This window comes from Globicephala melas, chromosome 18 (genome assembly GCF_963455315.2).
Source record: "Globicephala melas chromosome 18, mGloMel1.2, whole genome shotgun sequence".
NCBI classification, from domain to species: Eukaryota; Metazoa; Chordata; class Mammalia; order Artiodactyla; family Delphinidae; genus Globicephala; species Globicephala melas.
Window position 1 is genome coordinate 66214885 of NC_083331.1, and position 15743 is coordinate 66230627.

The window sequence follows — 15743 nt, forward strand, 5'->3', positions numbered from 1 at the left end:
ATCCAATAAATATTGAAAATGATAAAATGCTGCCTAATATCAGCTTCCATCTGGAGTATATAGATCCCCAAATGAAAAGACAATAAACTCCATCGCTACTGTTTTGATCAAGACTAACCCTGTGAATACTGAACAGACCTTTCATGGGACTGGAAAAGTGTTTGGGGCTCCACCTGGTGGACCCATGAAGGTTTCGTGTTCAGTACGTGACCGTGTGGTTTAGAAAACAAATTAAATCAGCTGAGTTGGGAACAAGTTGTCCTTCCCAACAGGATTGGTAGACAAAGACATATGTAAAACTGATTCACGAGGACTTTAGCAAAGCAGCTTGCAATTCATTTCAAACCAGGAATGAAGTCAGCTGCACACAGAGCCCCTTGGTAAATGCCTGATGGCTACTCTACACCCCAATGCAGTCTTAGCCTGGAGTCATTCCACTTACAGAGGGAGGCATACTCAGAATCTGTGGGAACAGTTTAGTAATTTTTATTTTGTACATTTTATGAGCTAAAGATGGAATGTTGGATAATATCCAAAGTAGAATGAAACAATTAAAAATTTTGTGATTTATCTGTTTACCCTTTAAACTCGCTTGGTCACTGGTCAGTGAAACTGTATTTCCCAAGTACTTTTGACTCTCACAAGGCTCAAATGTCATGTCAGTGACCCTTCCTGTAATGTCACTAATGATAAAGATGTGAACCACCACTTGAGCACATCAACTTTGGATGTGGAGCCTGAGAAGAAAATAACTTACAATTTTACTAGTAATTCTTCCCTGATAATGATATTTATAAATATAAGTATTATGTATATATGTTATTTGTGTTACTTGACGTTATCGGTATTTAGGGCAAGGTTAAGAATACTCTTTAAATTCCAAAGAAAATTTTCTTTAAACAGTAAACTCCTGATCCACGAGAATTCTCAGAGGATGGAGCATTGCAGTTACTTGAGATTTCAGGATAATTAAGGATTAAGGAATAAAAAAAGAAACAATACATCAACACTTCAAACTCTATTCTACTTCCCTCCTTTTACTTCTTTCCCTTTATCTCTTCCCATATTTCTCTCCGTTTTATTTTGTATTTTTACCTTCTTTCTGTGCTGTCAGAAATAATAATATTGTGACTTAAATGAAAGTTTTGGTGTCTTAGATATCGTAGTTCTTCTAATTTATGAGTATAAGCATACATCAGCTTTATGGAGCAGGACAGACCTATGGGAAAACGGGAGTATTCACGTTCACTCCAGCCCCACTCCCCATCCTCAGAGAGGAGAAACAAGTTCGTCACGTCGCCTTGTTCTTTTAGCAGTTGTGCAGCAATGACCTTGTGGCTTGATCTTTGGTGAAATAATCCCTCCATGTAAAAACCCTGTAAAATCCCAGAGTTGTCATAGTAGATGTGGCTATATATAGACGTCCAAATTTTATATACATGTGTGTGTATATATATATACACACACATGTATATAAAATCTCCAAATTACTATATATATATATAAAATATTCTTTCTTTCCGTCCTTCCTTCCCTCCCTCCCTCCCTCCTTTCCTTCTCTAAATAAATAAATAAATCCCAAGAACAATGGGGGCCTTGTTGATTTAACTGCAGATTTTGACTTTCTTAATATAGATTCTCACCCCAGAAAAGAGGGGGAAGTAAAACTCAAATTATTTTGCCCGGGATTCCAGTTACTTGAGTCCTGGATAATCGAATGTTTATGTTGTAAATGGCACAAAAGCCACCATTAAAAGAAAGGAAAGGCATTTATTCCTTTTCTTTTTTCTTTTTTTTTTTACATCGTGCCTGCGCTCGCAGAGGTAGTTCCCGGCGGCCCTGGGGCCTCCTTCTGCATCGTGTGCTCTTCTCCCCATGTCCTAGGTCTGCAGGGAGTTCCAGCGAGGAAACTGTGCCCGGGGAGAGACTGACTGCCGCTTTGCACACCCCGCTGACAGCACCATGATCGACACAAACGACAACACCGTAACCGTTTGTATGGATTACATAAAGGGGCGTTGCATGAGGGAGAAATGCAAATATTTTCACCCTCCTGCACACTTGCAGGCCAAAATCAAAGCTGCGCAGCACCAAGCCAACCAGGCCGCGGTGGCCGCCCAGGCAGCCGCGGCCGCGGCCACAGTCATGGTAAGTGGGGCGCGCGCGCCGCGCACCTTCCCCGGCCCGCGAGCCCGGAGCCGCGCCTTCCGCGCGGGGACGCGCACGCTCCCCAGACCGCTGGGAGCGGGGGACGGCTGCTGTTCCCGCTGCTCCGCTGCCTACGTCCTGTCTCGGTTGCCCCCGTTTTGTTTTGTTTTGTTCTGTTCTGTCCCTCCCTCCTTCCCTTCTGCAGCACAATAAGTAAATCTCTCAGGCGGGCGCAGGGAACGCGGGGCGGGTGCGAGCGCCCTTCCCCACGCCCAGTTCTGCTCGGAGACCTGACACGGGCGGGACCGGCCCGGGCTCCTCGCAGAGCGGGAAGGACCAGGGAGGCGGCCCAGAAACAGAGAGAGACAGACAGACAGAGACAGAGAGAGAGGGAAACAGGGCGGGAGGCCTGCGGCGGCTGCTGCGCATCAGCCGCAGCGCTCCCGAGATGGCAGTCCGGAGCCAGGAGCCCTCGGCCGGCGGCCCCCGCTGCCCGGCTTTTCCCTACCCCCATCTTTTGTCCCTCTTCTGTCACTTATCACAAAGGCTACGCTGCGAACTCTCTCTCCCTAAACGAAATTTTATGCAGAACATCAAGTCATGAAACAGCTGAAGATGGAGCTGTAGGGCTGGTGCTTGGAAAAAAAAAAAGAAGTCCTGGAACCCAGCCTCAGGTCCCTGAGTCACTGTCCTGTCTCAGGCCCCACCCCAGACCTTTGGGCTCTGAATACAAATTTTAAAATATCCCCAGGTGTTTTGTATACACAGTAACATTTGAGAAGCCCCTACCTAGAACACTTAAATTTAGCTGTATTCTGGGATTACCTGAGGGATCTTGAAAGGTTCTAACATCAGTCCCTTCCCCCAAGTTTCTTATTTAATTAGTTTGGATGTGGCCTGGGCAGGGGCTTGCTTTCTTTATTCTTTCTTTCTTTCTTTCTTTAGAAGCTCCCAGTTGATCCCAGTGTGCAGCAAAGTTTGAGAACCACTGCACTGGCCTGTAGAATTAATTTGTTTTCATGTGAGATCTCTGGCTTGACAGAAGTCTGTTTTAATATATGATAGGCACTGGGCATCCATTCATTCAAAACATATGAGACCTGCCGTGCATCAGGCACTTGCCGGCTGGAAAAAATAAATTAGGCAGCTTTCCTTGCCCTCGGGGAGCTTGGAGTTTAGTGGCAGTGATACTGCTCCTCCATGACACAATGGAAATGCATAATGGGGTCCAGGGTGGAGGGGGGCAGGAAAGACTCAGTGGCCAGTCATCCCTCGAGAAAGATAGATATGGCTTCAGATACGAAAGGTATAGTTTAAAACACATTGTTCTAACTAGCGACCACCACTTCATACACTAATGCCTGATCAGAATGCAAGGGTAGCTGTTATACACCAAGTTCATATTACTCAACATTCTTTCCACAATTTTTTTTGTTTAGAGAACGATTCATTTTATTTTATTTTATATTTTTAGAGAATGATTCGTTTTATTTTTTATTATTTTTGGCCACACCACGCAGCTTTCAGGACCTTAGTTCCCTGACCAGGGATTGAACCTGGGCCCTCGGCATGAAAGCACAGAGTCCCAAACACCAGACCGCCAGGGAATTCCCTCCACAAACGTTTATAAGGCCTGGCCCAGTGACAAGCAACAGGGATGCAGAGAGGAAGGCACAGAGCCTGCCCTTAACGTCATCACCGCTTAGTGTGGCCTGTGTGCTTATTCACACCTTTCCAATCTCAGCTTATTCCCAAGTATCTTGAGCACTGAGTCCTTCATCTCTCTCACTGTTTCTTCTCAGAGTCCTTGTCCCTTTAGTGTTTTTTCATCACTGGACATAACAGTGATTTTTCTGTGAGTTTCTATATATGTGGGAATGTATGCATCCACATGAGAGAGTCAGGACAATATAGATAAATTCTCCCCTTTTTGTTCTCATAAAAGAGTGGTTTTCAAAACTGATTATAATTAGGTGCAGGGGGTGAGGGACCTGTAGGGGAGATGAGAATAAATTGGTCACTTAATGCTGATGAAAAAGGAATTCTTTTAGAGAGCAAATGAGGTCTTCTATACACTTCTGCAGTGTGGAATCCATCTTCATCCACTTAGTGAAGATCTCATCCTACCGAGAAGTAAAATGTTTTTCATTGTAATCATTCTTTCAGGCCAGCCCAAATTTATTCTAACTGGTGTGTTGATCGTTGGGCACAAAGAACACGTTTTTACCTTAAGCGAATGTTATAAATCATAACTAGGTATCAAGGATACCCCCAAGGCTAGTTAGAACTCTGGCTGCAAGAGACAAAAACTTCACTAGATCATTTAGTGCCCTCCAAGGGAGCAGAGGTAAAATAGGGCTCAGGGGTAGATGGATCCGGAAACTTGAAAACCAGTAGGTCTCTCTCTTTTCTTTTTTTCTGCTTCTCTTGGTATATCAGCTCCATTCTCTAAGATCAGCTTCTCCAAACAACACTGGCCATGGCTTTGGACACCTGTAGGGACACATTCTTACATTTCCTGACAAGAGACAAAAATAGTATCTATACCATCGCTAATTAGGAACAAAAAAATGAGCCACCAGGGTCATTTTGGTGGTTGTCCTGTGGTGAGAGTAATAGCATGCCGTGATTGGCTCAGCCCGGATCACGATGGCCATCTCTGGCCACTGGGATATGAGATGAGGTTCTGGGACTATGAAAAACTTAGTCCCTATACCTCAAATACCTGTTAAATACAAGAAAACACTGGTACTAATAGTGACCTTTACAGCTGAGCCCTGAATTTATCTGAGCCTTGATTTATCCGGCTGTTACCTAGAAGTACCAGTTCTAACATCTGCAGTCAGTATGTTCTTCAATCACTGAAGGAACAGTGCACCTAGAATATGTCAATGGTAGATGACCTGGGTTGATGGACATGAGAAGAAATGGCCATTTACACAAACAGCCCGGTATCTTTAAAGCAAGATTCGACTCCTCTATGTGCCTTTCTGTGCATTTTCACATCATTTTCATCAAGATGCACAGACCTTGTTGCAGTGGATGTCAGTATATTTAGTTACCATAGTTTCCTAGATTGTTACCCTGTGCCCAGATTTGGAGTTCTGATACTTCAGGTGATCTTGCAACACCGTCAAAGACAACCCAAAGGAATGTAGTTTCAGAACAAAAGCGTCAGCTTCTTTCTGACAATGACATGAAAATTACTGAATCTGTCATGTCTTTTTAGTTGAAGTGAGAGGCTCATTTGAAACCAGTCTAGTTGCAGTTGGATGAAGTCAAAGTATTCTTATTCTCATAGCAAGATTACTCGGTACACTGAAGAAAAACTATTATTTCCTTATTTAAAAGAACAAATGGGAGTGATGATTGCAGTCAGAAGATATTAGTATTCCATTCACCTGGGTTCCATATCTGAACACCAAGAATTTCTGTAGTGCAATTTTTATTATTGTCCGGGATTTCCCCTTCTCTGGATTAACTGGACCCTGAAAAGGAATCTAAAGCTTTGATTCCAGAAAAAGAGACATCTCTTTCCTTTAGAGCCTTATTCTTTTGCACTGCCTCTTAAAACATGAGCATCATCCTCATCAGAATTTTTCAAATGTAAAAATAAGCCAGACAGAGCTTCTCTTTGGTAATTTTAACACAAAGGTATCTGATCTTCAGGTCAGCAGTCCTTCTTCACACACACACCAAAATGGGGCTACACCAGGAGATACTTATTTTGTAAAAGGAAACAGGACCAGCTGCCATCAGCTAGATAAGTTTCAGTTGTTCAAGAAAACATGTACGGGAACTTTGAATCCCATCCTACTTGTCCACATCCTTTTCTTCCACATTCGAGTGGCAGCTCTGATTACTGTCGTCAGCATTTCCTGGCTCCTCAGGTTTGGTCTTTGCCTCTAATGCCGGGCCCTTGGTTGGCTTGCCTTGGCTTGAAGTTGGCTTGCTCCTTGATCCAGAAAATGAAAAGCCTGGCTGTAGGTATATAAGGCTGGAGAAAGCCCAGAGGGGGCAAAGGATCAGAAATGTTGGTGAAGCCAGCAAGAATGGGTGCCCAGTGCCTGGCACACAGTAGGGGCTCAATTAAAGAGAACCTCGTTCTCTGCATAGGTGCCTAAGGAAGCTCCCAAGATGCACCGGGCTTGGGGATCGCTCAGGTCTATTTTAAGCCTGAAGATCTTTCAATATAGGTAAACATATGCCTGCAGCCACATAATACCCTCTAAAACGGAACATCTGTGTACTACAAAGCCACATTAGAACATGATTATTCATCCATACAGTTTTTTAAAAACATTCTACCCATGTGCTTCAAAGTGTGAGGTGGGCAAGATATTAATATGTACACTCGACCCTCCAAGACCTTAGTGTTTCCTTGAAGAGACAAGATATTTGCATTTAGTAAAGAAAACCCCAAATAAGGAGTGGTAGAAAGGGAAATGCAGTCACTGTCCAGCTCAGTTTAGGGCTCTCAGCTTCTTTAAATTCCTAGTTTATTATAATTTCTGTCAAAATTGCATTTCATCAAACTAAGATTGGAAAAAAAGAGAACATTAACCTTTCAGGTGTCGATCCTAAGGAGAACTATTTAATATTTCTTTTTTCTACTTGGAGACTTCATTAAATGATGCTCTGTTAAATCAAAATTTTGCTCATAAATACCAGCCTGTGGAGACATAATCACTCTTCTAGTTAGCAAATCAGAAAAGATCAACCCAATAGCAGATTTGTTCTATAACTCACAGACTGGAAAAGTGAAGGAAAGAATTGAAACCAGAAAGTTGAGGCCAAAATGATTTTGGGTTTAACCATCCAGTTAATGTTGTTAGTGTACTCTATGAGAACAGGCTATGCAGCTTTATGTAGTTAGTACAGACTAATACAAGCAAAAATTTTTTTAATTTTTAAAAATTGCATTATCTAGCAGTGTAAAACTATACAGGAATGAAAGATTTTAAACAAAACTGGTGTCATGAAAGTTACATCATGGCAAACTGACATTTGAGGAAAGAATATTCAAAGAAGCTTTCTCATTGTGAAGCTTGTTGGGTTTTGAAAATGTTCACAATTCTGCCTGAAGAACGATGATTTCATATTATGTGATGGCCTCTATCCAGACTGCCTTCCAAAGCAGCTTCTCCACTGGCCATTCTAAGCCTCTCCTCTATCTATAGTCCTTTCCGCTTTACTGCTAGTCTCCACCCCGCTCCACCCTTAGCTCTTTCCTTTACCTCCTATCACCTCCATACTTTTAATCCTGAGTCTTCAAATGATGATGAACCGCTCTTTATTGGCCAAGGAAGATACCATTCATTGTTTCCCATTTTGAGGGTTAAATACTATCCCATTTTCTTTCAAATGCCATAGCTGTAACTCGGAACTTTAGAATAAAACATTTTGTATTTATTGTGCAAACCTTAGGGATTTACCTATTGTGCTAAACATAGAAAATGGGTATTTCATTTCTTTTGTTTGCATTGGAGCTATTCCTTTGAATTTCTTTATTTTCATAGAATTCCATCATAAAATTTTTAGATTTTTTTTTACAACAGTTATCAAGGAACAGGAAAATTTTTTCATCATGGTCTAAATCAATATTTATTATTATTTCAGCTGTTTAAATGAAACTATCTGCCCACAAGTATGGTTATAAGTTAAAGATATTATTTGACTTCTAATAGTCCAAGCAGTTCTTTGCTCTTTTAGCTGTTTGCTATTTTTAGCTATTGTACTTGTTCTAGCCAAGAGTTTCCCACATCTCATTAACTGGGTTGGTCACTGATTATACTTAAAAGTACGACTAGAATTATTAAGTATAAATTATTTTGATACCTGAGGACACTAAATACCCGTTAAAGGGTATTTTCTTAGTGTAATCTGGTAAGTTGTTCGCGATAAATTGAATTAAAATTTCAAATGTGGTGGAAAACAGAATGGATGATAAGTTAGTCATTAGAAACCATATGATGGAATAAAAGCAGGACATTTGAGAAACGTACCATGCAAATTCAAAACCTGTTAAGCTTGGAACCTTATTCCACGTTACCAGATCCACACTAGCAAAGTGAAGAGAAAAACTGAGACAATTATCCACATAATTCAGACAAAAAAATTAAGATCCAAACCCAAACAGTTTTGCCTAAATAATCTTGTGTTTGAATATTTTTTTGCCTGAATTGTTTGTCTCAGTTTGCCGCTTCATTTTGTTAGGCTAGATCTTCATTAAAAATTATTTTTATAAAAGTTAAAGATATTATCTTTTTTTTCAACTTGGATCTTATAACTTGGATGTTATACGTAGTGCATTCATTGTTTTATATTTGAAAACTAACTTATCAGAAGTTCTTCAATCCTGTGGCCCTTAAAAGTTTTGCATTTTTTTCTGAAGCAATGTAAAAAATGCTTATGGTGTGTATGCAAGCTGCTGTTTTAATTAACTTTCCTGAATTTCAAACATCTATATTTTACTCTCTTATATGCTTTTAACTAAGGTATAGTAGATGCATTTTTGCTTCAATACTAATTTAAGGTGTAATATTCATTTCTTTAGAGAACATTTTTGTTGTTGTGCATGCCTAGTGTTTTGTACGTTGTATATTGCATTCAGAATATTTTTTTCCTTCTCACCTATCCACAATGCAATGCCGTTCCCATGATGCACCTCTGCTTGCTGTTTACCTGTATGTTAATTCGCTTGAATCCCATTGGCCCACTGCCATCATGTGCTCGCTGCCTGTTATTAAAAGACTCAGTCGACTGCCAAAGCAATGAAGCGACCTCTCGAAGCATCTGTAGACCTGGTACTTTGACCTTTCACCTTTCGCTTTGCATGTAGCTTTTCAGAGAACCATCTGAGATTTGTATTACTTGTAAAATATTGGTTGCAAACAATCATTATTATTAATTAATGAAAAAAATTCAATAAGGTGTTTAGCCATCTCATTTTCATATGTAATATGTGGAATAAATTAATCCTAACAAATTTTAATACCTTTTCCAAAAGAGTGAAGCAAATTTAAATTACTTGGCTTGGAAAAATGCTCATTATAATTCTAATTAACCTTTAAATTCAAGAAATTGCCACTTTGTTAAGGAAAAGAATAGGTATTAATAATAACACAAATGCTTCCTTCCCCCCTTAGACTAGTTTAACTCATTTTAAAAGCTGAAGTCATTTTTCGTTGTTGTTGCTTGATAGCTTTTCTTTTCCTTAGTTAAGATGCTACCGTTTTGGATTACAGAAATCATGCTTTGCTCTGGGTAACAAACTCTCACTCATTCGACTTTGCCGCTGTTTAAATTAAGGTGCATGGCAGACGCATCTCCTTAGCTGTCATTTTTTAAAAGTATGCTGCAGTTGATGATCTCTGTGGACGCTGAAGGTGTGCTCACTTTGAGTTACACGTATCTTATCCACTTCCTCCCTTACAGGCCTTTCCTCCTGGTGCTCTTCATCCTTTACCAAAGAGACAAGCACTTGAAAAAAGCAACGGTGCCAGCACCGTCTTTAATCCCAGCGTCTTGCACTACCAGCAGGCTCTCACCAGTGCACAGCTGCAGCAACACACGGCATTCATTCCGACAGGTACGTGCCCTGACAGTTCCAAGTCCTGTGTCCGTGTGCCCTCCGGTCATGTGCTTTCTTCTCATTCCTTTAAGCTGTTTGGTGGCATCTAGTTTGCTTTTAAAGGTACGATAAATACAGCCTGAAACTCATCATTGTCCTAGCTATCTAGATAATTTACCTTGCTTGGGACAATAGCTAAAGACTGTTAGGATTCTAAAGCCAAATATTTTATAGAGTTAAGTGACAGTTTGAACCCGTGAGAAGCAAACAGCAGTTAGGGCTTTTGGTTTCTTGTGTTTACACAAGCTGTGTAAAAATTGTTTATGTAAGTAAGACCTCTTATGTGTGACAATTGAAATTTGTCATTAACCCTGAATGACCTAAAAATAGCAATTCCAGTAAATACTAACCTTTTTTTTTTCCTATTCCTATTCAGAGCACTAAACAAAACAAAACAAAACAAACAAACAAAAAGAGAGGCTATTCAAATTAAAGCAAACATCTACTCCTATTTTTACATCCATTCTATCTCTTTTGCCATCCTTCTCAACTTCCACCAAGTTCACAAATATAGAGAACTCTTATCCTCAGTTTCTAAGCCAATGCCTGATAATATTAGGTGCTAAGGTGCTTTAACTCTGTCATCCTACTAAGAAATGAATTCTGTTAATCACAGAACCTTGAAGTTTAAAGGATTCTTAGTGATCTCCTCATCCAATTGATTGTTTTACAGATGAGAAAGCTGAGGCCCCCTAAATGTGCAGTGACTTCCCAAGGTGGCACTACTAAAGAGAAAAAGACCTAGAACCCAGTTTCCCTGTGACCAGCTCGATGTACATGACATGACACCAGCCAGCCTCCATAGGCAGAGGCCAGAGTCCTCCTTTAGAGCCTGGCATAAAACATCAGATAAAAGTGAAGAAACAAGAGTACAATGCACGCCAACCCTCCTCTGTTTTTTTACCCACAATGCATGCCAACCCTCTGTTTTTTTACCCACCTTCCTGACCACAGACCTACATACACCATACACAAACACAAAGAGTCACCATAAATGACTGGGGTTTTGACCTTTTAGTCTGAGCTAAAGGAAGGGATAACATTTGCAAAATAAAATTTGCTGGAATGTCAAAAATAAAAAAAGAACCACGGAGTGACTTAGGCTTTAGTGAGAAGGCTGTCCATTGAGTTCTTAGTTTGAAGTCAAAATTTTCAGCCTATGACAGTGACTTGAAGGTCAATATAGGTGAATAACAATTTTATCAAAAAAAAAAAAGCATATTGATCCCAATCCACACGGGTGGACTTTTCACGTTTGTTATCTATTTTCTTAAATCCTGTAGCATATCAGGAATTAACATAGGAGGGAGCTGAATAAATATTTCTATCCTATTCTTTATATAAAATCTACACTTTGAAATGAATTATTAACCTAACAATATTTATATTGTAGTAAAAAATATAAATTACATTAGTAAAGTGGTTCTTAGTATATAGTTTTCTTATTTTAGTTCTGCTCTTCTCTTAAAATAAATAGACTCATAGACCTGTAGAATGTGTCTCCAAATCAGTAATTATTGGGGCTTCAATCTTGTCCTATTACAACCTTAATTAGTGACATTTCAGTACAGTTATAGCACAGCAGTGATTGTACTTGTAATCCACTTGATATAGCATGTTTATAAAATAATTACTAGAAGGTAAACATCTGAAGGCCCTGTGTGATTTCTACAAGTGTCATATTTGATAGACCTTGTCACTAGATATTTTAAGAGAAAAAAATTGTGGAAGAATATACTGAGTGGAAAAACAGAAAAGGACAAGTCTGTTTCTGAAGACTGGGTAGTAATGCCACTACCATTTCCTGGGAATGCCTCTGAAACCCTGGAGCTAAGCCATGCAAAAGGCTGAAGGCCTCTAACTCATATTAACACTTCAATTCAATAATGACTGACTTGTTAAATCACTGGAAGAATTCTCATTTAAAAATATTTCACCTGGAAACCATTTAAAGACTTCCAAAGCAAGAACGAATAACGTCCCATTTGCAATGGCCTGATTATAGTTGATGAAATGCTTGTATTGAGGACCCAAAGGCTGTTCTGGGTGCTGTGGTTGTGCACTTCCGCCCCCTGCTGGACTCTTTAAGAACTGTTCAAGTGTGTCCAGCAACTCTCCATAGAGTGGGCTTTGGGAGCAGAAAAGTGGGCCCTAGCCCGCTTAATTCTGTGCATTAGAAGTATTTCCATCTGTAACATGACATAAATATCATAATGAACAAACACGTGGATCTCATGCTCTGAAATGGTATTTCAACTTCTATGAAGTTTTCACGTTTCTCTTAAATGATGAAAGGATAATTTTATTAAAAGGAAATTAGCATAGTCCTTCCCCCAGTTAAATCCGTAACAGAAAATTCAGTGTTTATTTTGGCTCTAGTTTTTATTTCAGGCACTCTTTCTCATAAGCCACATTTTCAACCTAATTTAAAATGATAATGATAATAATCATTCTTTGTTAATCACTGTTGTTTTAAACTCTGAAAATTAAGTGATGATGTTCAAAAAAAATTTTTTAAGTTAGTAAATGAGGAGCTCATTACTTTTAAACTGACAGATTTTGATTTTTCTCTAAATACTTTACATTAACAATTATCATAAATGTGAAACAAAAAAACATTTTATGTTCTCCTGGAAGTTACCCTTTACTGAAAGGTCATTCACAGTGAAGTTTTTGATATGCTGCTAAAATTCTCCCATTGATACAATGTGACTTTGAATTTCAGGAATTCTGCCTCCAGGCTGTGGAGATATTAATTTAAAATATTACGCAAAATATGGGATTCTTCTCCAAACCCATGCTAATATAATTATCACCCTGGTTGATGCCCTAGCACATTTGCAGTGGGTGGGATTTTTCCTTTTTTGATAGGCATTATTTTAACCTAGTGGTTATACTTTTTCTTTGCTATGTTAGGAAAGTGACAAAAACCACACACACAGAAATAGCAGCATAATAATTCTTGGCATTTCTCTGACAGGTTTATTCTGAGTTCCTCTAAGTGTTCTTATCTCATTATCCTTCAAGATAGTTCCGCCAAGTGGCAGGCGTAATTATTTGCATTTTGCAGATGGGAAAACTGAGGCTGTGCCTTTGCCGTAAAGTGGAATATATGATTCATGGAATTGTCCAGATAATTCTACTCGCAGATTCTAGAGCTGAAATGTTTGTGCAACTGAAGCAGAAAACATTTGAGAAGTGTTTGTTAATAGAATTAGTGCCTTAGTGAAATGCTTCTGCCAGTCAGAGCAAAGACGACCTACTGACTCTCTCCTTGATTTATTTCATTATATTGGAAATACAGAGTAAGTAGAACAGGGAAGTGCTAGCACAAATACTGCCTAATGATCAGAAACCATACTATTACATAAGTGTATCACACACCTTGGTGAAAGATTTGTCAGTGTTTAGTGGAAACCCTATCTGTATAACCATAGCAAAATGTGTTTATCCTATTGAATTCAGCAAGCCACTGTTGAACACATAGTCTGTTCTGGGTTCCAAAGCCAGTAGGGGCATACAACGGAGTTCAGAACACGGCAAAAACCAAATATAATGCAAAGCGTGAAGGGCTACCTTAGGGAGTGGGCAAAGCGATTTGAGAATGAGGAAGCAAGAGACAATGTATTCGCCATGGGACATGCAGTAGGTGGTGGCGACGAAGGATATGGAGAAAGAAGGACTTTCCAAAGGAGGAGAAATTTGATTAGGACTTTGAAAGGAAAATTTACCAGTGTGGGAAGAGCATCCCAGGCAGGGGGAAGAGCATGGATTGGGAACAGCGTACTTGAGGAATAACAAGTTGCCCGTTGTAGCTCAGTGTAAAGTACTGAAGGGGCTGTGTTTGCAGGGGTGGGGGGTGGGAGAGAGTGGGGTGAAAAGGCAGAGATGGAGCTTAGAAAGAAGATCAGGACCAGAATCTGCCATTGAGTAAGACAGCCACACATTGCAAAACTTCTGTGTTTCCGATATGCATATCACTTTTAGGCCACATAGAGAGAGATGCTCATCACATTGATTTGGTTGAGCGTTTCAGGCGCATCCTGAACTGAAGCCAAAGGACGGTTCCAGTCCTAGCCCAGTGTGGCTGTAGGAGCTGCTGTTGATGATCTGCAGCTCAGTGACATTCAGGTGTGTCCAAGAAAGGAAAGTGCTCCAAGAAAGCCCATCCGCATTGGAATGCGAGAGAATAACATGGAATTTTTATAGGGATGATTTTGAATCCAGCCATGGTTGACTTTGAAATCATTCACGAACTGGGTACTTTAATACATTTTAGGAACAAGTTGCTCCCAACACACTCTCACTGGTGGCTGAGAACATTCACTCAATTGACTGTTTACCATGCGCCCCATAGACGTAGACAGACATGAACCCTGCCCTCCAGAGTTTACAGTGGAAGAGGAGAGGTGGATTTCAATAAATAGCCAGAGAAGTATATAATTAAAAGTTTTTATGAGTATAATGAATGAAAAAGTAGAGAGTTCAGTAAGGTTTAAAATAGGAAACTGATTTAAGTGGCATGTGAATATAGGTAACAGAACAATTGAAGAGTTTTTTAAAGAAGCAACATATACCTCGAGACCTGGAAAATGAAGAATGGGGTAATGATGATTTTAGGCAGGGGCGGAGAGCTGTGAGAAGCCCAAAAGTAGGACAAAAGTGTGATGAGTTCATTTCAAAGAAATGAAAGGCTAATCTGTCTGAAGCTTGGTGCATGGGGGCCAGGGGAGGAGTATAGTGTGAGCTGGGGAGATAGTCAGAGACTAGACCATGGGAACCTTTATCCTAAAAGCAATGAGAAGGCAATGAATCATTTCCAGCAGAGAAGTGAACAGACCTGTATTGGGGAAGGTTTACTCTGCCAGCAGAATGGAGAATGGACTAAAGGGGGGGACGAGAATGGAGGCAGGAAGACCACTTAGGATGTTACTGCATAGCCGATCCCAGATCATAAAATGGTGATCAGGCCATGAGGAGTGGCAGTGAAGATGGACCAATAGACAAACACAAGACGCACTTTAGAAGCAGAACTGCTTTGTCTTATTGGTGAGTTGGACCAGGGAATTTCACGAGGGAAAGTGGTGTCAGGGAGAACTTTCAGTTTGGGCTAGAGCTACGACATCAATGATGACGTCCATCTAGCATTTCCTGAGGTGGAGAAACAGATGCTGTGGAAAAGGTCAACGCTTGGACATGTTCGATTTGAGATGCTTGTGAGAAATCCAAGTAGGAAGGCCAGATAAACAGTTAGATAGAAAAACCTGGAGCTCAGAGGAGCTATCTGGGCGGGATACATAAATTTGGAAGCCTTGAGCTTGTAGATGGTATTTAAATCCTAAATTGAATTAATACCATGGAGTGAATGACATACCAGAAGAAAAGTATAGAGTAGATGAAAAGGAACCAGACTGAGCCCTGAAAAACTCTAGTATATAGAGATAGAGTATGTGTGTGTCTGTGTTTGCATATGTGTCTGTGTCTGTGTCTGTGTTATCAGAAAGTCCAAGGGAAAAGAGTAGTTTATTACGGAGAGAGTAGACAAGTGCTAAATGTTACCATGACTCAGGATGGAAGGGTTCTTACTGATTGCAGAAATACGGAGTTCTTTGATGACATGCAGTTTGAGTGGAGAGGTGAAAATGAAAGCCAAATTGGAGAGGATTGAAGAATAAACGGGGTCAAGGAAGTGCAAATTTATGTGTAGGTAACTTTCCAGAAGTTTGATTGTGAAGAAGTTTAGAAACATAGGGCTGGAGAAAGATAGGGTGTCATGAGGTGTTTGTGTGTGTGTTTTCAGTTGGATATATTAGCACATGTTTGCTGAAGAATCCAGGAGTGGCCCAGTTAAATAGCCTCTTTTCCTGACTAGTTAATGTTGGCCTGATCAAAACGCAGATCAGGCAAAAAGTCTCCCTCAGGTGTGAACAGTTCAGCAGAGAGAATAAAGACGTACACATCT

General features: G+C 40.1%; 1 protein-coding gene across 8 annotated transcripts in view; it reads left to right on the plus strand.

Annotated features, from left to right (window-relative positions):
* The window catches only part of MBNL2 (muscleblind like splicing regulator 2), a 152488-nt gene that overhangs the window by 108142 nt on the left and 28603 nt on the right, over nt 1-15743 (plus strand). For 4 of the 8 annotated variants that reach the window (XM_030856873.2, XM_060288236.1, XM_030856875.2 and 1 more), the window contains exons 5-7: nt 1885-2148; nt 8901-8954; nt 9586-9739. In XM_030856873.2, coding sequence (XP_030712733.1) covers nt 1885-2148; nt 8901-8954; nt 9586-9739 — 472 coding nt within the window. The remainder of the gene's footprint in view (nt 1-1884; nt 2149-8900; nt 8955-9585; nt 9740-15743) is intronic. The other 4 variants (XM_030856876.2, XM_060288237.1, XM_060288238.1 and 1 more) reach the window with 1 other exon arrangement.